Source organism: Quercus suber, unplaced genomic scaffold (genome assembly GCF_002906115.3).
Source record: "Quercus suber isolate HL8 unplaced genomic scaffold, Cork oak 2.0 scaffold_416, whole genome shotgun sequence".
NCBI classification, from domain to species: domain Eukaryota; kingdom Viridiplantae; phylum Streptophyta; class Magnoliopsida; order Fagales; family Fagaceae; genus Quercus; species Quercus suber.
Genome location: NW_027069867.1, coordinates 305,408 through 331,550, shown reverse-complemented (window position 1 = coordinate 331,550; position 26,143 = coordinate 305,408). Strand labels below are relative to the sequence as shown.

At 32.6% G+C, this 26,143-nt stretch overlaps 1 protein-coding gene across 1 annotated transcript; it reads right to left on the bottom strand.

The window, feature by feature from the left end:
- Window positions 1-2,833: 2,833 nt before the first annotated feature.
- On the bottom strand, window positions 2,834-18,423 carry LOC112030473 (serine/threonine-protein kinase EDR1). Its single transcript, XM_024063161.2, is given in 15 exon segments — window positions 2,834-3,289; window positions 3,388-3,564; window positions 4,705-4,754; window positions 4,884-4,952; window positions 5,937-6,035; window positions 6,116-6,194; window positions 6,386-6,486; window positions 7,147-7,215; window positions 8,129-8,169; window positions 8,770-8,796; window positions 8,799-9,035; window positions 9,038-9,966; window positions 12,347-12,450; window positions 16,122-16,544; window positions 17,782-18,423. Coding segments are annotated over 15 exon segments (3,003 nt in total). The 5' UTR covers window positions 18,244-18,423; the 3' UTR covers window positions 2,834-3,153.
- Between the last annotated feature and the right edge of the window lie 7,720 nt (window positions 18,424-26,143).

The window sequence follows — 26,143 nt, the reverse complement described above, 5'->3', positions numbered from 1 at the left end:
TATTTGGTGTGATTTTTATTGCCAATGATTTCATCAAGATGATTGGCTATGGAAATACAGAGTTGAAATGTCCAATTATTTTTTATAATTGACAGGGATCCAAAACATACATTATTTTTCCTTACCAGTCGCAGACTCATTCAATGCGCAAAATTTTCTGAGAATTTGTATTTTTGTTAAGTAAAAAATGAAAATAGTAGATGAGACTTATAAATGTTTGTTCCAAACCATTTTTTAAATAGTGTGATTATTTTCTAATAAAGTATTGTTAATAGTAATACAATAGATTTTCTAAATTAATTAAGCTATATATATATATATATATTTTATTTGAAAGTGTTTTAAATTTAGTAAGTTTTTTTTTTAATAAATTTTTTTTGAGGAAACCTACTGCATTTTACATCTAATCATTATATAAGCTGGGATATTTTGTAAGTAAAGTAATGTATGATTGAAATTTGTTTTTAGTGCTTCTTACAAACGGCCCATCCTCTATATGTCTTAAATAACCTAAAGACGAAGCAAATCTATTATTTATATTAAAAAAAAAAACCTAGACTTTAATAATATAACAAAAATGTTTTTATCAAGAACCTACCAACATTATGATGAGAATGTGACATAATTGTCAATGAAGAAATTCCTCTTCCTACTCAAATCTTTCCTCCCAAAGCACCATCGAAGTGGAATGAATGAACTTAAGTGGACAAAAATGGACAGAAGTGAATTGAAATGATACATAGATATGGCTCAACAAGAATGTGGGAACAATAAATATTATGCTTCAGCTTGTTGATATTACTAGTTGCAGGTCCACGTAATGCGCTTATTTTTTGTGCCGATTTTTTTAAAATTTTTATCATTATTATTCTTTTGTTTAGTAAAAGATTGGTGCTTCTTCCAACCACAACATCAATATAAAGAACTTGCTTCATGTAGTTTTTTTTTGTCATATTAACTATTTTGATTGCTTGTATAAACATATACACTCACTAAATTGGTCTTCAAATTTAAATTATATCATTTCACTAAAATTGCGTAATTCACTTAAAAAATAAAATACTAATATCAGCTAAGGGAAGAAAAAAAACATAAAGAAAGATAATACTGAATTATTAAATTAAAAAATTGAAAATAATAATATTACTTTTTGTCATCTTGGAATGAAGTGGACCAAAGTGGACCGAATTGGACAAGAAAGATTGAAATGGACCGAATGGATGACTAAGTAGACCAAATTAGACTGAATGGGAACGAAGTGGACCAAAATGAACCAAACTTTATTAAAATGGACCAAAGTAGACCCAATAGACTGAAATGGACCGAATATGACCCAGTTGGACTGAATAAACCGAAGTGGACTCATGGGCCAAAGTGGACCAGTAGGACCGAATGGACTGAAGTGGATCAATAAGTACCAAAATAGACTGAAGTGAACTAAATTAGACCAAAATGACCGTAGTGGACCAAATTTGAAGGCACGTATTAGTAACAATCCTAGATATTAATTTAGTTACAAGCATATTACATGTGTTGATGATGTGCACATACTATTTTTTTTTTTTTTTTAAAGTAAGTGATATAAATTTATTTATGGATTGTAAAAAGGATTATCAAGCGTACAATAAAGATATATATATATATATATATATTTAAAATTAGGTACGTAATTTTTCATATTTTTAGTAGTCATTACAAAGCATTGAAAGTACTACAATGTTTCCCATTAAAGCTTTGCCTTGCATGCAAAATTGTTTTGCGTGGAGTATGTCAACAGCTTCATGGCCAAGTCATTAATTCTAGTAAAATGGAATTATGTGGGTTCATATATCAGCATATTTTAAGCACCCCATATATCAGCCTATTTCAAGCACCCGATATAGGCCAAATAACCATTTATAGCCTATATTTCATTCTCCTGTCTGGTTGTTGTGGCCATACACCGTTGCGAAAGCAAGGCAATAAACTGAGTAAGAGTAACGAAGAAAAAGAAAAGTGTGAAAGCAGTTATTATTATGGATGTATAAAGAAAAATATATGTAAAGTTAAAACTATCCAATATATTAGTATTATGAAAAAAAAAAAAAAAAATGTCTAAGATGAATGGGTAAAGTTAATCGGTCAATATATTTATTATATAAAAAAAAATTAGAGGAACAAATCAATAAAAATAATGGTTACATGGTTAATGTTGCTCAATAGGAGTAGCAATATTAAATGCTACAGTTTGACTTTATGATATTATATTAGTATAGATAATATTGGCGTATTTTGGGCCCTAGCAAGCACCTAAATTACACTCAATCAAAATTTCTAACGATAAACGAGGAACACATTGAGCACTTTGAAATCACTCACCGGCCATTCTCTTTTTTCTTCTTTTGGGCTAAATCTGCGGTCATTCAAAATTTTTAAGTGCGTAGATGATTTTAGTAGATGGGGTAGTCGGCAATGATAATGCGAGTAACGTATACTGTCATTTTCTTGTAGTTTCCAGTTCATATCAACATATAGACCAAAGAGAAACAAGATCCTGGTTATACCTTTAAATTGGTAATATTAAATTTGGAAACGAAATTGATCAATTACAAATTCCTGAAGTATGACATTATGCAAGATTTTCATTGTAAAATGGCAGATTTGGGTATGGCATTGTTGGTAGTTATGGTGTTTGTCTTTCTATGTAGCTAGTCAACAATTTCACCATGTTTTCCTACTCAAATTTAGCATAATTTGATTGCCAGATAATAGAAAGCAATTGGTAAGTTTCAAATTGTAATTAGAAAAATGGCCAAAGGAAACCTGACATTAAGGGGGCATCAAAATGGCACAGTTTGTAACAGCAAAATGTAATTTTACTTTCATTATGACAATGTGCCTTTTGTCTTACAAAAGGCATGAACACATATATTACACAGTTTCAGTTCTTGTTGGAACAAACGATGTACACCAAGCTGTACAAAAAGAGCTGCTGCAGTCTTTTTGGCTGCAGCAGAAATACATACAGAACTTTAACACAAATTACAAATCTACAAGCCTTCTAATCAAATGTTCCTTTTCTTTTCTGTGTTTTTCCTTTTAAATTTTCATTTACTACTCTCATGGAAAAGAAGTAAAATGTCTCCTTATTCACACTTGAGAAAATGAGACAATTCAAGGTGTAGAATTTACTGAAATCTCTTGTGGCAGAGGCGAATTTGGCTGGTCCAGATGTGATGGGATGACAAGCCGCTGCAAAGGCTTGAGAGCTGCTGTGAGCTGTGAAAATGAAGGTCGCAAGTTTGGATCGCTGGGAATTAACAGACAAGAAGAGCAATCAATTAATCTGAAATTTAGTAAAGGAATAATAGCTGAATATATGTTAGTGTTCAGATTTCTTAAACTTACGTTTGCCAACATTCCCAAATTATCCGAGCAACCAAAGGATCCACTTCCTTGGGGATGTCCAGGCGACGATTCTGGAAACCTACTGCACCCACCACTTGCATTGGGTTCATCCCACTCCAAGGTAATCTCAAGGTAGCTAGCTCCCACAGAATGACTCCAAAGCTATAGACATCACACCTGAATATCCATATGGGATAATATAATTAATGTTAGTGGAGTTCTACAGGTTCAACAAGGCTGTAAACAGAAAAGCCATATTTCCAATTCCTGGGCTCTGTTTCTTTAATCCAAAGCCCAGCAACACATGGGTTTTCACAAGGGATGTCATGATCACAAGATTTGATAGTAGAGGACCACAGTTATAGGAAGTCATGATATGCTTAGTTTCATGAAGACATGATTAGTAGGGTAAATTAGGCATATTCCAAGACCAGAAAAAACATGTTCCTGATGTTGCTAATAAACACCCTCTGACCTCCCAGCACTTATGTCTTTGATGAGAAAACATAAATGTGATGCACTGGTTTTATATAGAAGAAATTTCAACATTGTCTCAAGTATCTTTCTGCCATACTTTTCAGGACTAAGATAAATCCAAGAAGGCATCAAAACCCATATCCAGACCTTTAAAACAGTAAGCCAAAATAGGCACACTTCACTCAAACTTACCTCGAGCACAAACATATGCCAAAGCTAGTAAACCAACCACAAGACAGCTGGAGCATTGGTGCTCTCAACAAATCAGACCTATTAATGTTGATTGATTTTGTTGGACTTTATTGAACGTGATTGATGCTGAATACCAGTGACTGATGCTATTTAGAGACGTGGATTTTATTTCCTAACATTGTTTAATCTCATTATGATTCTCTTTCTTTCCATAATTTATGTAATTTGGAGACTCGATTTAAAGGCCCAAAGTTCACTATTGTAAGAAGATAATTGAGGCTTAATGAAATTTGGGTTGGAAGTTTTCTACTTTTCTTCCAATACTTGGTCATGGTTCCAAGCAGGCTCAGGTGGTTATTCTTGGGTTCCTATCTTTATCTCATGCTTGGTAGTGATTCCAAGCAAATGGCGGTGATTCCTAGGTTCTATTATTCTATTTTCATCACCTGGCGGTGATTCCTAGGCCATTTCCCCTTCTTTTTTTTGTTTCCCAAACAAAAGTTAGAGTTTGTCATCCTGCATCAGGCATATCCAGTACCTATGATAGATGGATGGAGCATGGACTAGCCAAGCAGTGTAGCTATACAGGTGAACATGCACCAAGTAAAGCTGAAAATTAAAAATATACTTGTAACAATAGAAACTCACTTCTCATTTGATGGCTCATTTCGGAGAACTTCAGGTGCCATCCACTCAGGCTAACACATAGAAGAAGATGCAGTCAGATATAAGTGAAGAAAGAGTGTCAAGTAAGCTGATGAAAATTGTGTCATCTACAGAAACAACTGAAAAAAAAAAAATATTGATTATTGATCTCAGATTCTCACCGTTCCTGCAGTTGATTTGGATGACAAGAAAGTGTTGTGCTTTAAGCGTGATAACCCAAAATCACCCACCTGCATATAAGCATCATAGTTTGTCAGAATTAGCTCACACACCAGTGGCACCACAAACATTGACATTTGTCACTTTTTTATTTTAATAGTTTGACTTTCAAGCAATTCAGTGAGGAGGGTATCATATAATTTCCCAGTGCATCAACCAGCTTGTTAAGCTTCACCAATCTAAACAAGCCATACTACAGCCTGACTTCCAGGCTAAAACAATTTTTAAAATTCAGAACCAAAGGAAATTTTGGATTGAAAAAACCCCATAGGCAGACCAATTTTACATAGATTCAAGTGCATAATGTGTCAGGTGTGGGCGAGCATTCAAGTACCAGAGGAAAGAAACAAGGAACAAGAGATCTAGCTGCTGTTTTTCTTTTTTACATTCTAGTTTTAACAAGTAGAGCTTTTTCATGTGTGGAAACCGCCTGCAATGCCTGGCTGAACAAAGATTTTTATGGCTACAAAGGTTACCTTACAGGGTTCTGAGGCTTCAATAATTTTGTTTTGAGTCATTGATTTGAGATTTATAGGTATATACACGCAGGGGAGAACTAGAATTTCACAATAGTCCTGAACTGTTTTTTTAGATAAGTGCTACTACATCCATAATATTTTTACAATATTTTCACAACAAATTATAGGTGGTAAGTTGTTATTGGTTCTAAATTGAATCCACAACTTAAATTACTTTTTTGCCCACCCATAACAACCAATAGCAACCTACCACTTAAGATTTGTTGTGAAAGTGTTGTGAAAATGTTGTGGACAAAGCATTTTTTTTTTTAAATATATTTCCTTAGTTATGTCTGAGTCTAGAATCCTCTAGGAGTTTTAAGAGTCCTTTTTTACCCCTAGGCTTTAATTAAATCCCTGATTTAGCATAGTAATCAAATTAGTAATGTCATATAGGAAAAGATAACATCCAAGAGCCCATAAATATTCTTTCACTGTACTGAAAAGAATCTATAGATTTCANAAATCATCATATACCTTGACATTCCAGTTCTTATCAACTAAAAGGTTTGGTGACTTCAAATCCCTGTGAACAATTGTGGGTGTGCTTGCATGTAAGCAATTCATGCCCCTAGCCTGAAAGATGACAATAGCTTTAAATATGGGTATGGAAATAAATGATGATTAAAAAGAATGCAGGGTTAATAATATCATACCACATCAAGAGCCATTTTTATTCTGCGCTTCTCATCAAGTTGACACTGAGGACGATGAAGAATTCGATATAAGCTTCCCCTGAAAAATCAAAATTTAGTAACACTACTAATGAAATGAAAGTTGCACATATATAATCATGCATGCATATACATATTAATCAATGCAGGTAAAATTGCAAGGATCATTAGAATCTCATTGCAGATGAATTTTGTTTTGCAAAAAACTCAAACTCATTAAGATATGACAACAAAAAGAGCACAGAGTTGTACCTTGGAAGAAACTCAGAAATGATAGAGAGGTTTGGAGGACGAGTAACAGCACCCATGAAAAGAACAACATTTGGATGCCGCAGTCTACGCATTATTCGTACCTTATTTTACATATGAAAAAAATGCAGGTTAATGGCTTTGGATTGATTAGAAAGTATAAGCCATGAACCCAAACCGTGGATATTATCTTTTCATTTCTATGTGTCAAGTGGGTCATATGATGTCATGTCTTAAATGTCCAATTTTCAGAAGGAAAAAAAAAAAAGAAAAAAAAAAAGAAGATGAACTTGCCCCACAATTCCTGTCATGACATTCCATTCCATCACTAGAGAATCCAATATTTTATGAAAAGGGTTAGGTTGGGTTTTGTAGTTTTGGGAATTGTTTGGGTTGGTGAAGATGTTAATAAATTGAACTTGGGCTGGAAATCTCATCAGTAACAAATTCTAAGAAGGAAGCAGAAGGTGTATGCAAGACCACCATTGGTAGTGCCATCACATCCTTCTCATCATCCTGCTCCCTCATTGGTAGTGCCATTCTGCAACCACCTCAGTCACTAGCCATCAACAAGACAACACCACCACTGATACCAAGAATGCTTTAGTTTCCAGAATTCTGAATTTTTTTTTTTTTTTTTGGTTTCTGGGTGATTAGGTATTCATATTGCACAACATTATTTAGTGTGTAAGGTTATTTTACTTTTTCCTGAATCAAAAAGAGCAATATCACATGCATATATAGAAGCTTAATTCATTGCTTACTTCACTTTTGAACTCGGCCAAAGCTGCACCTGAGAAATCCTGGTCTAAAAACTTCTTCACAGCGACCTCCTGTAGTTCAAAATTTACCAGAAGATTATTAGATTATCAGTTTCCCTTCAATGTCTAAAAGCTCCTATTTTATGTCAAAAGTAAAACAATTAAATAAAAAAAATACCAAACTCACGTAATGGCAAAAAAGCATTATAATGAGACAACAACAAAGAAAGAGATTCCACATTATACATTATTCACCAGTGATAGTCAGAACAAAAGAGTTCATTCTATAGTTCACCAATGACAACTATACATGACAGCCATCTAAGTTTACCACTAACTAATGGTGCCAACATTCATGACATCCATAAATTTTCCTGTATCACTATAGCAGAATCTATCACTATGCATACAAACATTCTACTGTGGATGATGAGAATAATGAAGAGAATTTTTTTTAATTTTACTTTTATTTTTAGTAAACTCACTTGTTATTGCAGTTGTTAGAATATTGGGTAAGTAAATGATTTAATTAAACTTTCCTAATAGCTTAAATTTTTGGAACTACCAGATATTTATCATGGTCTCAAAGTAAAAGGTCTTGAATTCAAACCCTATCTCCACTTTACCACCTATTAAAAAATTTCAAAATTCCACATGTTGAGCCCCACCAATTATAAAGTTTTAGGCCCACTTGTGAGGAAGAGTGTTAGAATATAGGTTGAATAATTAATTTCAATATTTCCAAATAGTTTAAACTTCTGGGACCAGTGAAAGTTTATCAATAGTCAAATAGTAAGAGGATTGATCAATCAAGGCATTAATTGGGCATTCAAATTCAAGTTGAGTAAGTTAAAACATCAAGGCATTTTAAAGATGGAATTATACAGAGCAAAAGATAATGGACAACAAGATGCAATTCTTTTAATTCAAAGCAAAAGAGCAAAGAGCAAAATGTGACAATACAAAAAGGAATCATAGAACTCACCGTGCCATTCCAATCAGCATGATAAACCTCCCCATATGAACCTAGAAACAGGAAAAATGAATAAAAAATTAAAGAACTTCCTAGGAAACAAGGGTTATTGCTATGCAAAGACTGAAATAAATGAGTCTCTTCCTCATACTTAATTTATTAAGCATAACACTAGTACAAAGCTACCAAAATAAGATGAAACTATAACCTCTTATGAAGGATTTACCATTCTGTTTCTAGCCAGAAGAGAGAAGAGAGAGAGAGAGAGAGAGAGAGAGAGAGATAGAAGCACTAGATCCTATAAAGGAACATAATTTTCCATACATAATTCATTCACTATTACTATAACTCTTTCCAAATAATTCATGCACTATTACTATAACTCTTCCCTTTGGAAAGCTTAAACACAACTAACACAATCTTATGGTACTAAACCCAAAACTGCAACATTCATCACTTGCTTTGTTGAGGGCAAAGATGCCATTTGGCCCAAAGACCATAGCAATACACTATAATTAGTAATATTATAGTGAAACATATACATACATTCATACATACGTATTTATATAGAACATGGAACAAGTTCCAAAATTGCAAAATGACTACCAAGATTTGCCAAATATAATATACTTCCAACAAGCCATATGCACTACCTAGTCCAATCCTTTCACCAATAACCAGTCTTCCCAACGAACTTCATCTCCTACATCGACATCATCAAATATTTGGTCAACCCTACTTGTGCTGGAGTATATTTGTTCAGCCTTACTTGTGCTGGAGTCAAAAGATGAGCTAGCACTTTCTGGATCCTTCAATTTCAAATTGTTCCCCATAAATCGATCATGCATGCACTTTCTACGATCGTGAAAACCAATTTCATTGTCCTCAAGTTCTTGAACCAAATCCACCGCATTACTTGCGATTCTTCCCCATTCCTAGGACGTTCTCGCTTTAAATTAGCATTCAAATCCCCCACCAGATGAAACCTATCAAACTGACTTGAGCTAGCTTCCAACAATGAACTGGTGCCACTGACAGAATTTGCTGCATTACTTACCATACTGGGCATATTTGAATTACCAGCTGATTTGAAACCATCACCATAGATCTTTCCAGGTGTATTAGAACTGGTGGAAGCTAACGATGGCAGATTATAGTCATTAGGCTCACGATTGATTCTTGGAAATAGACCCTCCATATAATCATACTCCTTTTTCTGAGGGACTTCATTGAGAGCATATCGATTCTTCCACATCAATGATACAGGGGGTCGACCAGGGTTATTTATCGGTCTCTGAAGCTCATCAACTCTATTCTCTGTAGGTTTGTTATGCAAAGAAGTTTTGCCAGTTCCTTTGATCTGGAATGGATTAAGATCTGCAAAAAGATTTTTTGGATCCTCAGGGTTATTTTGGTTATATGGAACTACATTGAGATTTATCCTCACACCATCACCAACTGCATGGGCACCACGACTGCCTTTATACAGAGAGGTGCCAATGCCTGATGATGAAAGATCTGACTGATTAGGACTCGGCTTATTCGATATACCAGATGAACTAACAGTAGTGTCACCGCTTGTACTGGGGAATAAAGAAATGGATTCTGCATTTTCAGAACTTGACCTTCTATCCAAGGGTGAGCTACTCTCAACTGCAGAGTTATGACTGCTACCTTCACCAAGTAAAGGCTTTGGTCTTAAGTACGTAACTCCAATGTCATTAGACAAATGGAGAGGTGAGATTTTGTTTATTTTTGGATTGTATGGCTTAAAGGTATTTTCCATTGCACTTAGAATATCAGCTGGTATAAGTGTTCCAGGAGCTGCCATTAGATCAACCAAAAATTCCCTGAAGGCAGAAAAATATAAATTAGATCTATGTAGAAGCAAAAAAAGGTTAAACCAACTTTTATGAATCAAATTAAATATGCGCACACACTCAACACTCAATTGCATGCATATCACGGAGATATTGCTTTAACACACATAGGAGAGAATAAACCATGGGACATGCATGAACATTGGATTAGTTATGTAGGTTTAAGTTCAATCCTATTCTATATACACACACTATCTATAAGAGGATTTCCCTTTTTGAACTAGACTTTTATGTGGTTCAAACGTACCCTCTTTAATGAAGGGTAACTTCTCTTAGAAATAGGGTCATAAATGTCAAATAACAAATTTCATTTTGAATTCAAAAAGAGAACTCCTAAAATTTAGAATTTTTTTCCATTCACGTTCATCCGAATAAAAGTAAAACACCCCCAATTTAAAAAAATAAAAATAAAATAAAAAACTAAGAGAACTCTTAAAATTTAGCATTCTTTCCCCTCGCGATCATCTTATTTTTCCCAACCAAACTTTTCTCTATATCACTACACCACTTTCAAATACACGTTCAAAAAATAAATTATAGTTACTGTTTATCTCTAAATTTTTTCCTTTTTATTTGTTTGAAAAAATAAAAAACATATATTTCCAACGTATAGTAGATACAAATTATTAACTTTCACCGGGAAAAAAAAAAAAAAAATAGAAGAGGATATATATATAAGAACTTTACTCATAATAAAGGATAAAAGGAAAGACTTAGTACACAGAAGAATACATCTCACAAACAAAATCATAATGAGTACCAAAAATCATAAGACTTAGAACACATAAGTACACACTTATATTCTAGATGGGAAGAGAGCAGAGAAGGTATAAGATCAGGCAAAGTCAGCAAAAAAGGGGACATCTAAAATGCCACTGAGATCTGATTAACCAAGGAACATAAGCCGGTGAAAGAAAATAGTGAGTACCAAAAATAAGTCAAATTCTGGAAAGTTCTTAAATAAAAGTAAAACACCCCCAATTTAAAAAAATAAAAATAAAATAAAAAACTAAGAGAACTCTTAAAATTTAGCATTCTTTCCCCTCGCGATCATCTTATTTTTCCCAACCAAACTTTTCTCTATATCACTACACCACTTTCAAATACACGTTCAAAAAATAAATTATAGTTACTGTTTATCTCTAAATTTTTTCCTTTTTATTTGTTTGAAAAAATAAAAAACATATATTTCCAACGTATAGTAGATACAAATTATTAACTTTCACCGGGAAAAAAAAAAAAAAAATAGAAGAGGATATATATATAAGAACTTTACTCATAATAAAGGATAAAAGGAAAGACTTAGTACACAGAAGAATACATCTCACAAACAAAATCATAATGAGTACCAAAAATCATAAGACTTAGAACACATAAGTACACACTTATATTCTAGATGGGAAGAGAGCAGAGAAGGTATAAGATCAGGCAAAGTCAGCAAAAAAGGGGACATCTAAAATGCCACTGAGATCTGATTAACCAAGGAACATAAGCCGGTGAAAGAAAATAGTGAGTACCAAAAATAAGTCAAATTCTGGAAAGTTCTTACTACTCATCCCTTTTAGGAAATATTTCCCAAAGTCACATAATCTGAACCAAAGTGGCTTTCCTGCTTAAGATATCAAATGGTTGACATTATTTCCCAAAGTCACATAACCTGAACCTCAGTGCCTTTGCTACTTAAGACATCAAATACTTAACTGGTGGAGGAGAAATATTTGTTGTCATTGTCCCTCACATACACATTTTTTATTTCTACAGTTGAGAGAAATCCACAAGAATCTTACTTATAAAAAATAAAAAAAATAAAAAAAATCCACAAGAATCTTAAGGTAGAGATGAACATAAGATATTAGCCAAAATTAATGAATTGGATCAAAGTTTAGTTTTGCAAAGAATTTGCACTTGCTTCCACTTGATCATTCACCATCGTGAATCCCAAATATCAGCATTTGAAGGATGACTACCAAAGGGGATGACTAAAAAATTGCAATATGAAAAGTCCTTCCAATATCAATGCATACTATAAAGCTATTGCCTTGATATTATTTTACTTCAAGATAATTTCCTAATAAAAAAATTCAAGGACATTTTTGGTTGGTTAAAAGATTGAGAAAACACTTCAGACTTTAATCAAAAGCAATGAAACATGCTTGAGATAAATACATAGAACAATAAACACTGAAACAACACTCAAATGCAGGTGCAAACTACAGCTGATTGTCTCAGTGATAAAAATCCAAACTCCACTGTAGGATATATATATATATGTATGTATGTATGTATGTATGTATGTATGTATGTATTGAACATCATTATACACAAAGGAAAGAAGTTCACAAGAAATAACCTTTCATCTTCCAACTTTATTATGTTGACAGCATCATCCTCAACACCAGTGTAATGACTACCTTTTACTAGTTTACAAGGCATCTTGATATTGTCAGCTAATGCCTACATAAGAGAAACAATGATAATGAGAATACAGCTAACAAGTAGCCCCCTTAACTCACAATATTAGAGGAACTTCATAAAGATCAATAGTTAAACCTGAGTATATTTATACTTGGATTAAAGAATTTTACAAAGATGAAGGGAAAAAATAGAGAAAATGTTTCTTCAATCATAATTACAAAAAAGTGTTTTTATTATCTTAATTGCTAAAATTAACTTCTTTTAAAAGGTAGAAGTATGCCATGAAATACAAAGGTTTTTTTTTTTTGATAAGTAAATACACAGGTTAATTAAAAATCATAAATTTTGCAAAACTGAACAAAATAAAAAATTAAAGAAAAAGTAATTAAATTAAGTTGTATGACAGGAACATATTGTATAAGGCCATGTTTTTATCAAAACTAAAAACTTTGGTAGGCGATTAAATAATTTAAATAAATTATGAAAGTTCTTTAAATTTCTTGAAGATTTTGGTAATGTCAAATTGAAATAGTAGTTTGAACGTTTTAGAACTTTGGTAATAAATTTTTAACTTAAAAAAAGAAAAAAAAATCTTCATAGTGCCACATAGAGAATGCACATCGTAATATGACCTGTAACACTTACATTTAGCCACTGCAATGCTTAACTTGAGCCACCACACAGTGAGTACAACATATAAGGTCCAACTTTTATTATTTTATATATAAGTTCATACAGAGCACGCATAAAAAACTAATCTCACAAAATTAGATGCGAGTAAAATTTGATCACAACATCCTGTAACAGAATGAAAAACCCAATTGACATCTCTAAAATTTTTGCTAATAAAACCTACGGAGCATATGTGGACAAACACAAGAGTCATGTTTGACATATAAATACCACAGAGTCTCACTAAACCAAGACATGGGGGCATGTTTACTTATTTATGTTTAAAAATGTGTGCCTACATGTACAATAACTTTACAAAGTAAAACATTATAAATAATTACTCTCTTCCCCAAAATTTTATTCCACTTTGAAAAGGCACAATGTTTTAGGAAAGTAAATTGAATGCAGCCACACTAATTGATTAAATTTTTTTATTCCATTTCTGTCCTCAACTGTAATTTTTATTTGAAAATTCATAATTGTCTCCACATTTAATACTCAATGATAAATGACATAGTGTGGAAAGTTAGGAAAAAATTACTTTTTTTACTTCTCATGGAAATTGTTTTTGGGACAAAAAAAAAAAAAGGAAAGACAATAATATGGGGATATATTGAGTGATTCTCATTAGGTCAAGTAGAAGAAGTATCTATCCATTTTTATGAGGTGAGTTCAACTTCACTTGTTGTTAAAATGTTGTACTTTACTTAGCTGAGCTTTGTCTTCTCAATGTCCATTAAACTCTTCTGCCATAACATGCATGTGCAAAAATATATTATACTTTAGTCGCTTGCAGTTTAGAAAATTAGCACTTTATGCACAATGGTGATTACACTTGTAGACTGCATAATAATATTTAAAGACTAAGTATAACTAACATAAATGGCTTGAACATCGGGTGGATAAGCTGTCCCATTTAAAAGCACACATTGTCAGACAAAATTCACTCTATACCACAAATGGCTTAACTGTAATTTGTCCTGATTAATAGTAGTCACTTAGTCATTGTTATTTTTAAGATTAAATAAAGTTGGCACCTATGTAAGTGTTCAGACAGGTGTTGATGTTCGGTGCACAAAGATGTTACGTCATCTAGAACTTGGCATACCTATTGTCTCCAAGCAGAATAATTATCATAGATAAAGAAATCAAAAGTTTTTCTTTTTGATAAATAAAAATAATGTTAGTATTGGACAGACTGGCCTAGTCCGCTCACACTTAGGTGGTGCATGTCTGTGGTAGAAGGCCCACTTGTATAAGACCTCACCCTTCCACTAAAAGTGGGGTGCCCCTTGCCCTGTAAAGACGACAAAAATTCTCAAGGGCATGTTAACGTAGGACAATTTGGGCAATTCGTCTATATGTGGTTTTGGTGGATTTAGGTCTAAGAAGATTTGTGGATTTTGGATTTAGAGTTGCTGAAAAAAGAGTTAAGGGTTGTGTTAGAAATTAAAAGGTGGTTTGATGAGTTACTTGATAGAAGAAAATATGTGGGGATTTAGGGTTTTGATAGATAAAAGAAACAGCTTGATTTGGGGTTTTAAGAAAGAAGAAAAAAAGAGAGATTTTATGGTGTTTTAGGAGCTCTTTGAACAATTTCCGTGAATGCTACCATTAGAAAGAGATGAAGAAGAAAAAAAGAGAGAGTTAGAGAGGGAGAAGAAGTCACACAAAGGTCAACATGCCTCAATGCTCAAACACACTATAATTTTATTAATCAACGCCTCCCTTTGAAGGCATTCAGCACAAATATATAAAGACTCTTTCATGTACTAGAAGTATTAGGGCTCCTACTAGTATTAGGACTTCTAGTACTAAGAACCTAATAAAAGACTAAGGTGGACCCAAAGAAAATAAAACCCAAGATACTTAGGATCTCCTAAGTGACTCTAGACTCAACTAAATTACCAAAATACGCTTAATTTGCAGTAATTGCATTAATTACAGATTTACCTGTGACTACAAAACTAACCATAACTAATAAAACAAAAACCCAAATAAAAAAAATTAAAAAAAAATTAAAAAAAATACTGTTTTAACCCTAAGACTCATACATAGACCATTAAAACCACACGGCTTTATCTTCAATTGGACTTCATGCATGAACCCCATAAAATAATTCTTTTTGATAATTCGATAAATGGGGGAGGGGAGATTTGAACCTTGATGTCTCCATTGGAAATGCCAAGAGGTGCCAACTAGTTGAGTTACAAGGCTCTTGGCACTCCATAATATAATTCTTCAATAGGAAAATTTGCAAAGTAATAGCAAATTAATCTACCATAATTGCATCACATGCCCTTCTTTGTAAGTTCATAATCAATAAAACTTTATAACAGAAACATGGGAAACAATTTATAAAATCTCCCAATAAAGGAGGTATTTCTCCTAAAGTTTAGGCAATTCCACGAAAAAGGCGTATTTCTTTTAAAATTTTAATGAAAAGAAACATATCAACATGTTCTCTACATCAATGTTGCATTTATTTCCCAAAATCAATCACTTTTTTTCTTTTCATTTCTTTTTGTGCAATTGCACTTAAAAAGTTATAAAACTATGATGTACCCCTATTCTACCCCCTCATCCAAAAAATACAGATTCTTTTATCAAAGAAAACTAATGACACATACTCCACATGGGTTTTATTTCGTTCTTGATAAGTTTTGATCCTATAACCTATTCCATCCCCACCCCACCTTCAAAAGCAATATGATAGGTACAGTAAATGCAATTGAAAACAAAATTAAAATTCCATCTTAGAAAATCACACCCTATAACATTAACACCATGGAAGCGCACAAAGTAAATAAGCCACCCTGCTACAAGTAACTAAGATGCTAATGCTTAATTTGGTGTGGTTCATCAACACCATGGATTGGAAGTTCTAGGTGGAGAAAGTATCCCTAAAATATTGTAGCAGGGCCTATACCAAATTTGGCCTGAGTTTTTCAATAACCAGGATATAGCCACAAGAAATCAGGTCAAATAAGATACAGCCTAAAAACACTAGAATCAATAATGTAAGTCTGATAGCTGACCTTGAAAAGCAAAGCACGATGTCGAGAAAGGCCAACATTGATGGACCCAATAGGCAACACGCTTGTTTGAAGAGACATCCTCAACTCTGTCCTCTTTTCCATCCACCGTGCCAGCATAATATTAGCATCCTTCACAGGCCCACCCATATGTCCGGTAACTAGTTCAGCAAGCCTCTGTGCCAACACACTAACCTCAGTGACTGGACAGTCTAAAGCAATACAGTGTGCAATTTGCAGTAACTCTTCCAGGGAAGGATCAATTCTTTGATTAACCATTACAACTTCAAAGCCAGAACTACCAAGGTTTGTTTCAAGATCAGTGATAGATGGCATCTTTCCTTGGTTTGCTGATTCCGTGGAGAGCCCATATATATCGTAAAAACCATCCACCACTTTATCTTCATAGTCAAGAACATTGTATTCCTGGTGAACCAAAGAACCCAACAGAAATCAAACCAAAATAGAAGAAGCACGAAAACAATTTTTTTTAATTTTTTAAATCAGTTGATATGCGAGCAAAACATAATCAAGAAGTAACATAAATGCTAACATCTAAGAACATCATGATAAATATGGGGTAATCTCCAGTTGCAATATAGATTTTACACATCTGAAATGCCTTTTGCTTCCTAAATTACATTATGAATAAGGAAAGAAAATCTAAAAAGTGGGATGTTTTGAAACCATTTCCTCTCCTTTCCTCTGTGTGTGTTTCGGTCAAAACCACATTATCTCTTGTTATGATGTAACATCACCCAAAATAAAAATATATATAAAATAAAAGTCAACTACATAGTAAGTCAGTTACGATAATCAAGCTAAGCTCAAATTCAAACTGAGTAAACTGTGAGACACAGATGCATAACAAAACTTTAAAGGAAACACCTCCTGATTTACCAAAATCACCACTTCCAAGTGCACAATTCAGTCAGAGAAGAGCTTCAGTAGCTTTCTGCTTGAATACAGAATACTTTGCCTAAAGTAATGGTGCATAGTGCACAGCTAGTACATTTTCCCCCTAAACTCAAGTAAATATTGGTAAGCTAAACGCACAAGGTAATATCCAGAAACCCACAAAATTCAGAAAAGGTTCAAGAAAATCAAACTCGACCACTTATGATGTTCTTACTGCATGAACCAGATTCTACCCAGTTTAGCTTTAGATTAGGCAGAATTTTGACAATCTGTACTTATCAATACCAAGTGAACCACCATAAAATAAGCTCATACAACACAACTCACTATATCCAACACTCAGTAACATCTCAATGAACCAAACTACCCTTTATTTAAAGTTAAATTAAACAATTTAGGCACTTGGCATACTTGAACAGTTATTGCCTAATATACAACAATCCACAACTCGGTACAAATTGTCAACTACCAAAAGCTCCTAATTCAAGCTCCTATTGTACATTTCACTACATGAAATTCTCAATCACAGCTCAACAAACTAAGCTCCCTCTAATTCAATAGCAGTTTAATTAAATTTCAAACTGTTGACTGAATAGAACAGGAAAAAAAAAGCCCTAATTTATACCAATTCGATACTCAATACAACAAATTAGCTACCAAACACCAAGTAGAAACACCTAATTCAAGATCATTTATTAGAAATTCACTTCAATTAAGATCAAAACTTCAATGAATTTCAACTCACCCAATACTGCCTCGACAAAGTCTCCGCCGAAACTTCATCCTTATCCCTCACCAAATCCATCCGATGACCTCCCAAGCTCAGCAGCGTCGCGGCTCTGATCTGATCCTTCTCCGGATCGTCTCGGAACTCCGAATTCGACGCGCTGATCGCTAGGGCCAGCTGAACCTGGAACTCCTCCTCCGACGAGATATAGTCAGCTCTATTAGCCGCCGCAGCCGCAGCAGCAACAGCAGGCGACGGCGTGGTACCAGCAGCGTTGCTCGCCGGAGAAGTAGTCGCCGAAGACGAAGCCGAAGGGCTCGCCGGAGGTCCGGCGCCGGAAGTCTGCACAGAAACCGGCCGTTGATCGGGGGCACAAGACGGCGGCGTCGATGCCGTGGCGGACGTCACGTTAGGGTTTTCGTTTGATCGGTTCGGGTCGTGGTTGCTTCCTATGTGAAGCTTCTTGAAAATGTGCTTCATCTCTCTCTCTCTCTCACACACAGTAAAATTTTCCCACACTTTCCCTCGCTTTCTCGCTCTCTCTCTCTCTCTCTCTCTGTATTCACTTTCTCACTGTTTCACTGTTTTTACTTCTCTCTCTAATTTTTCCCACTTTTCTTTGGTTTTTTTGGGAGTCAAGGCTCTCTCGAGAGAGGAAAGTGTCATAGGAGGGAAAACTTAGCGCAGTGGTATTATATATCGGGCGGAAACTAAAGGGTCACGTTATTTCTCTAATTTACCAAAATGCCATTCACGCTTTCACTATCCACATACGCCTGGGGTTGACAGAGAATAAAAAGTTAAATGCGCCAATAAGAATGCCACAACTTCGTGTACGGGAAAGAACCGGATTGGATGACGTGGAGGTGTTTGTCCACGTCATCAAGGTAATTTTTATACGTTTTTAGTCTTTGACTTAGACCCATCAATTTTTACTAACAAAAATTTTCATTAACTTTATTTACAATTGCTAAGTAATAGTAATAAATATTATTTTAATAATAAGTTTATATGAAAATAATAATACTTTCATTACACATTACAATTTTTTATTATTAACGTGTTAATCGAGGTTTTAGCATGGGAAACACTTGTAATGATAATTGAGATTTTAAGCTTAGAGTTGCTTACTCAAGTTACACTTGGATTGGTTAGTTGACGTGTGTGTCAGCGTGTGATTAAAACCGAGCTTTTAAAGTGTTTCATTATGAGTAAAGTAATTAATAATGGTGAATAACTATAAACTCGTCCAAATTAAGTTAGTTTAATCATTTCATTTTTTGTCAAATTAAGTTGGTTCATAAGTTCGTGAGGTTTTTTCATTGTGTTGTCATTAAACTATTAACTTTAGATTTATCATAGTGCCCACTAGTTGAAGGTATTGAAACTTTGGTGGAATAGAGATTAAGTTCTGGCTAAACTTATTGAGGGAGCGTCTATTATCCCTAATCTCCCATCCTTCCATTTCTTGTCTAGAACTTTCAAAGTATTGGCTTTCCAACAAGTAGGTATATTGTTTTGGTCAAATCCAAACATTGTCTTTTGCATACTGAATTACTGAGATAGCCCCTACCTATTCTTTATGTAACAACAAAAAATATAACATCACCCAAGCATGTTAAAATTTGCAGTGTAGTAAGGGAGCAAAAGGATGTGGAAAGGTGTGACTATAAAATTTATAAGTTTTATTGCTATTATATGTTGACGTTACTTTCATAACAAATTATAAATGATTAGTTGTTATTAGTTATAATTTGAACTTATTATTGAAATTATATTTTTGTCTACTAATAACAACTTGTAAAAACTTACCAATTATGATTTGTTGTAAAAGTATTATGAAAATATTGTGAACATAATATTTTTCTAAAATTTACAAACTCATTTTTTTCTCTCTCTTATATTAGGAGGCAGGGATTTGTAGCTCACATCTTATCTAGGAGAACAAAACATTATAATTTTCGTTTGATAGTTTGGATGGATTCTATTCCATCATACATTTCTTTTTTTGTCACTTCTAATCTTTCAGTTATTGAATAAAATTTCCAGTATTGATTCTTAAAAAAAAAAAAAAAAAAATTCTAGCTTTATTATGACAGTCAAATTACTTGTCAATAGTCCTTTTTTTTGGAGTCTAAAGTTACTTATCAAAACTCTATGGTTACTTTCTACCTTTTACCGTAAATAAAAAAATAATAAAAAATAAAGACCAACTCTATGATTATTATTATTATATTTTTTTGAGGTAGAACTCTATGATTTTTGCTATATGATTACTTACTAGTTACTACAACATAGGAGTATCACCTCAGATGCTAACGTCAAGCCTTAGTTGTTAATAATTAAACTTGAGACTAATCTTTTTTAAATAGGTGGCTAGGCTAATTAATCAATCAAGACAGTGTCTATACCAACCACTTTCATTTAAATAAGTTAATTATCAATGAGTGATTTACTTTGTTCTCTCTATCTCTCTCTGTTTTTTTTTTTTTGGTATTACCATTCGACCCGGTTTAATTTAATCCAAATTCCAAAATGGTCATATTCAATAGAAAACTCAATTGGCAATGGGTTTAAAAGATACAAAAACTGATTACATCAAGTCAGGTTGTCAAGTTTCCATCAAATAAATCTGTTAAACCCAACTCATCTAATTATATTTTCTAAGTAGATGCCTTATTCGTGTCAGCATATATGTGTCACTGTCAGTAGGAAAATTATGAGAAGAAAAAGTTTAGGAGCATAAATTTTTTACAATTTTTTACTACAATTGTGACGTGATAGAATGCGATTAGTGAAAAAAAATTGTAGGTTCATATTTAATATATGGTTAACCGTTTACAATCTATCACTTGTGACAAAACAATTGTGGAAATAATTTGTAGTCTTAGAACTACTCTCATGAGATTTGTAGAATTATTTATTTGGTAATTTCTTTTTCTTTTTCTTTTTCTAACCTAATGGTTTGGCTGAGAACCTACTTCGCATCCACCCGAAGTAAATGGTTTTCACCCAATCTAGTGGTTGATTGCAGGTTCAAAATTTTATTATTTGACATAATCGAGTCAAGTGACAAGCTCACCCCAAACTCGAGCCTTACTAACCTTTGAGCAACCCTAGTGTGCGTGTGTATATATATGTATTTAAATAAAAATTTAAGATAAAATCTAATTAATTAGAATCTAAAATAGATTTCAACTATAGTCTAATTTTGTATTATGTCTCATCTAAAATTTTTAATTTTTATGTTAAGTGAATTAATATAGTACAAAATACAAGGAATCCAATTAGTAGAGTAGCCACTTAAAGATTGAGTGGGGCCTGGGCCCCCCTAATTTTTTTTTTTTGGAAATATCCTATATAATTAAAAAAAAATTAAATAACCATATCATTTTGGTCCCCCATACCTGATAATATACATATATATATATATATATTTTTTTTTTAAGAAAGTCTAAAAATAAACATAATTTTCATTTAAATAAAATACAATCTAGGAAAAAAAAATTATAATTTTCATCACAACACATTTAGAGCTTACTTGTACATAGTAATAGAAAAATTGAAAAGTTAGAAATTTTGTTGATGTACTGCACCACCAAGTCTACCACACAACTCTCTCGCTCTCTCTCTTTGTGTGCGTGTTTGCCTCACCTTTCTTTTCATGTCATAGGTGAAAGATTAAAGCTTTTGTTTCTGCCATGGCCCCTCATCCTTATCCCGAGGTCCCCTAACTGTGCAGCAGTGCTCTATCTATGTCCCATATCTGACTGACTCTATCTATGCCCTAATGCCCATTGTTTTTAACTCTTTCCAGGTACAATTTGCTTTGTTTTGATTTTTTTTAATTTACTTTTCATTGCTGTCTTTTTTATATTCCTTATAATATATTATTTATTATTATAATAATCAATATATTATACACAATATATACTACTATATTAACATGTATTAAGTTGTTGTTTATTATATATATATATATATATATATATTTTTTTTATGAATTGACATTTGAATGATTGTTTGTTTTTTATTTTGCAATCGTTGGACTATTAGTATTTTTTTTAGTATTTATTTAAAATCTCAGTCATTTTATTTAATGGGTGATAATTTAATTTGAAAAATCTAAGTTCATAGGCAAGTTTAGGACTATTGACTCATTTTTCAAAAAAAATGAAGACAATAATTCATAAAATAGTACACTTCTAGGTTTTAATGTTGAAGCGTCGACTTCTAATGAGTCAAAAAATACTAAAATAGTAATACACTTTTGTTTATAGCACATATTGAGTTATGAAGTATTGTATGTTACTATTTTATATTTCATACACACAATTTATTTATATATATATATATATATATGGCCCTCTTAATGATAAATTCCTAGTTTTGCCACTGAATCCAATATAAATTACCTTGTCTAGTTAAAAATAATTCGAATTTATCAACTTTTTACCTAATATTATGAACAATTGTTATTTATTAGGTAGTTAGAAACTTATATATATAGTGTGCGTGTATTTTTTTTTTATTATTATACTTGTGCATATTCACTCAACTAATTAGCAGATAGGCTAGTATAAATAATTGAATCCAAAGTTGTTTCACCATTTTTTTTTTTTTTGGTGATGGTGTTGTTTCACCATGTTAAAGCAAGGTTGACAAGTTCACCAAATTATATTCCCTCTCGTATCTTCCTTATCAGGGTATACGGTGCGGACTTTTCTTCTTCTTTTTTAATATATAGGAGGAAATGAAGGTTTTATAATTAAGAGTGAGCCCCAAATCCAACCGAAATGAATAATCAACCAAAGCTACCCTTCCTATCAAAAAAAAAAAAAAAACCAAAGCTACCCTCTTTTTTTTCTTTGTAATCAACCAAGGTACTTAATAAATAATAATCAATATAGACTTTATTGTTAATTCACAACTAACTGGATAAGTTTACGTTTATAATCATTGGGGTTTTTTTTTTTTTCACATGTTTTAGAATTCCACACGCTTTTGACAATAAAGTAGGATTTTTCTCTTTTCACTTGTCCAATGAATTGGACGAAAGTAAAGCATTTGGCCTTTGATTTTGTCACGCATGAATAACGAGTTATTCTTATGATTTTTGACATCATAGATTATACAATAAACGACAAAATTTCATTCAAAAACAAAAATATATACAATTGGATCCATACTATTCGAGCTAGAGGAGAGGAGACACCATTCTCTGCCATATTTATCTAATTCCCTTAACAACAAACAAAGACAAAAAGAAATACTTCCTATACATAACAACTAAACTTTTAGAAAACCTCAAGTATAAAACTACCAAAATTAGTTTCTAAATCTTCTAAAGCATCAGCAGTAGCAGATCTGGATAGGGAGACAGGGTTAGGCCATGTTGTGCCTTGTCGAGCTTCATTACGATTGTACCAAATCATTTAAATAGTTGTAAAAAATATTGTCATCTTTGGGTATTTTAATCTATTTATCATTTGGTCTACAACATCAACAAAATATATAGATTTAAGCGTATTTAAGTTTGTCAAGTTTACTAAATTATTAGTGTAGGTCTTTTTGTTACTTTTTTTTAAGTAGTTAATTGCAAGGGAGGAGCACAATCTAGCTACTTAATTAATATAAATCAAGATTGAGGTGATCACAACCAATTCCATTAATTATAAAAGACCTTTATACATGTTTTCACGCGTTTTGATAAAAAAAGAGTAGGGTTATATATATATATATATATACCTGTCAGATTCAACTGACCAGATCACCAAAATATACTTTGTCTTTGCTATATAAGAAAAGCACGTGTAATGATTACCAAACTTTGAGCTTAGAAGCTTCCCAAGTTCCTTTCAGCTTAGCTATAATTGGCTTGTATATATGGCTAAAATCAAATCTAAAGTTATTTCATAGTGTGAATTTAATTAAGGTTGAGATTCACTAAATTAGATTCCTTCTAGGGTCTTCCTCCTGAGGTTAATTATCAGGACAGGTTTGGTTTTTTATTCTTCAAAGAAATTATGTGGAAGTTACTAAAAATTTTTACTACACATTTAATGGTTATTGAAATTTGGACTTAACGTTAGCTTACTCAAGTTTCACTTAGCATAGTTATCTTCTATGACTTATAATTCAGCTTAAATCGTTTCATTTCTGTAAATTAGTGATCAGTAAGGATGGCAAATTCACATGATAAAACAGGACCACCATATGTTTGTCCAAATTGGAGCAGATTAATTTTGAGATTTCTTGAAAAAGCCATAAGGATAGGAGGCAATATATTACAAAATTTAACATGCAATAAAAGAAACAAAATCCTTAATTAAACGAACTAAACACAAAGTTATGGCCTTAATTATAAGGTTATGACTTTTAAAATGATGGGAAGACTGGGGAAGGTAAAATAAACAGGTCGCTTTTAGAATTTCATAATTCGTTTTGATAGACTTTTTCCTTTGAAAACCAAGAGATTTTTCAACACGATCTTGATGAGTATGACATGAACGTGAAAGTTGGTTTTACAGCTAATGCATATGAAAATTTGATTTTTTTAAGATTTTACAAATTAACAGTTTCGCTAATACAGATCAAGGAAGGCTCATACTATGAAATTGGGTACCTTGCTTGACCGAAAGAGGGAAGGTTCCAAAAGACTAGAGAAAACGAGGTAGGTGTTATAGATAAACAAATTGTATACTACTTTTTTAAAGCTTGACTAGTTATATAGGAAACAGCCATATATCTTGGAAGCCATTAAAGAAGTTGGAGACAAAATACTAATATTCTATGAGCCAAAACGTTACCAGCCGTATTTGAAGGTCAAGGTTTCTAATTATATGCAGTTTTTTTTTTTGTTTTCTGGGTAGGTAAAAGAGAGAATATATCTTTTAAAGTAGTGTCTACTCTATAAGTCAATATCGTAATTTATGTTTTCTTTAACAGCATGATGCGCCAATTATTGGATGTTATACATTAGGAATTTCATGCGAGAGTCATAAACTTTTTTTTTTTTTTTTTAATTTTAAAATTTAGTCATTTACTTTCATGCCATATTAAATTGAAAATATTGACCAATTAGTTATTGTTATTTTTTAAATTGAGAAATTTGATATCATCTAGTTAGGTGTAGGTACGTATTGCCACCATCACATAATCTTAAAAAGAATATTATTTGTGTTACCTTGGTCTTTATGGAATATGGATTGCATGAGTATTTCTAGGGTGTATAATAATTTCACTTTTTTAACTCTTTCGAGTAATAATTTCATTTTTTGATGTATAATAGTATCAAATTTACAAATTAAATTTTCAGTTTTTAAATACAAAACAAATGGAGTAATGCTATGGATATTTCACCTTTAATTTATAGGCTTTATAGGCTTTACAAATAGATGTGTCAAATTTTAAATACAATACAAAAAAAAATATAGAAATTTATTTATTATGTTATTGATATGTTATTATGACACTCTTTGTCATGCAAACTTGTAATAATTTTTGTAGCAAAATTAGTAATACTTTTAGCTTTTTTCAAAGAAATAAAAAAAAATACAAGTGATGCTACACTAAAAATATATCTACACCAACCATTATAAATCGCCGCTACAACATCCAAAAATGCCCGGTATAGAACCAATGGGGCTACACCTATTACTAGCGTCAGCTCATAAGTGACCAAACACTACATATTTTACTTGATATTGAACTTGTATAGAATCTCAATCTCAAGAGTTTGATATTAAGCTTGAGTTTGAGCTCAAGCTTGACTTGACTAATGAATCAAACCAAGCCAAGTTGAGCTCAAGCTATTAGACTCTTTGACAAGCTCAAGCTCATACATTGTTTATAGACTTGATTGGTCAAACTTGAACATATTAAATTTATTGTCGAGCCAAAATTGAACATTTAATATTGGACAAAACTTGACTCATTTATAACATTAGCCCCAAATAGTGTTTTTGGGGCCATAATTACCTCAACACTCCCTTTGAATCTATATTGTTTATATACACCATGTAATACATGTGGACATATGGAAAAGAAAAGAAAAAGTGGACACTTGGTTTGAAATTGGTGACCTTATATGTATAAAGATTAGAGTGTATTGGATTTTTATTTTTCCTTTCATTCAACTACTATTGCTTTATTTAAAGCAAAAGTTCAAAACACACAGTTCAACTTTGATAAAGCTAAATTCTAACTATAATTAAGTAGTCACACACCTGCCTTCCAACCCCTTTTTCTGAAGTACATAGATAAGGGAGTAAGCATATGCATTAAGCTAAAGTGCAAAACTAAACATTTTTAGGATAAGAGAGCACCGCTGCCGCCTCCGCCGCCACCACCACCACCACCGCAACTACATTCCCCTTCA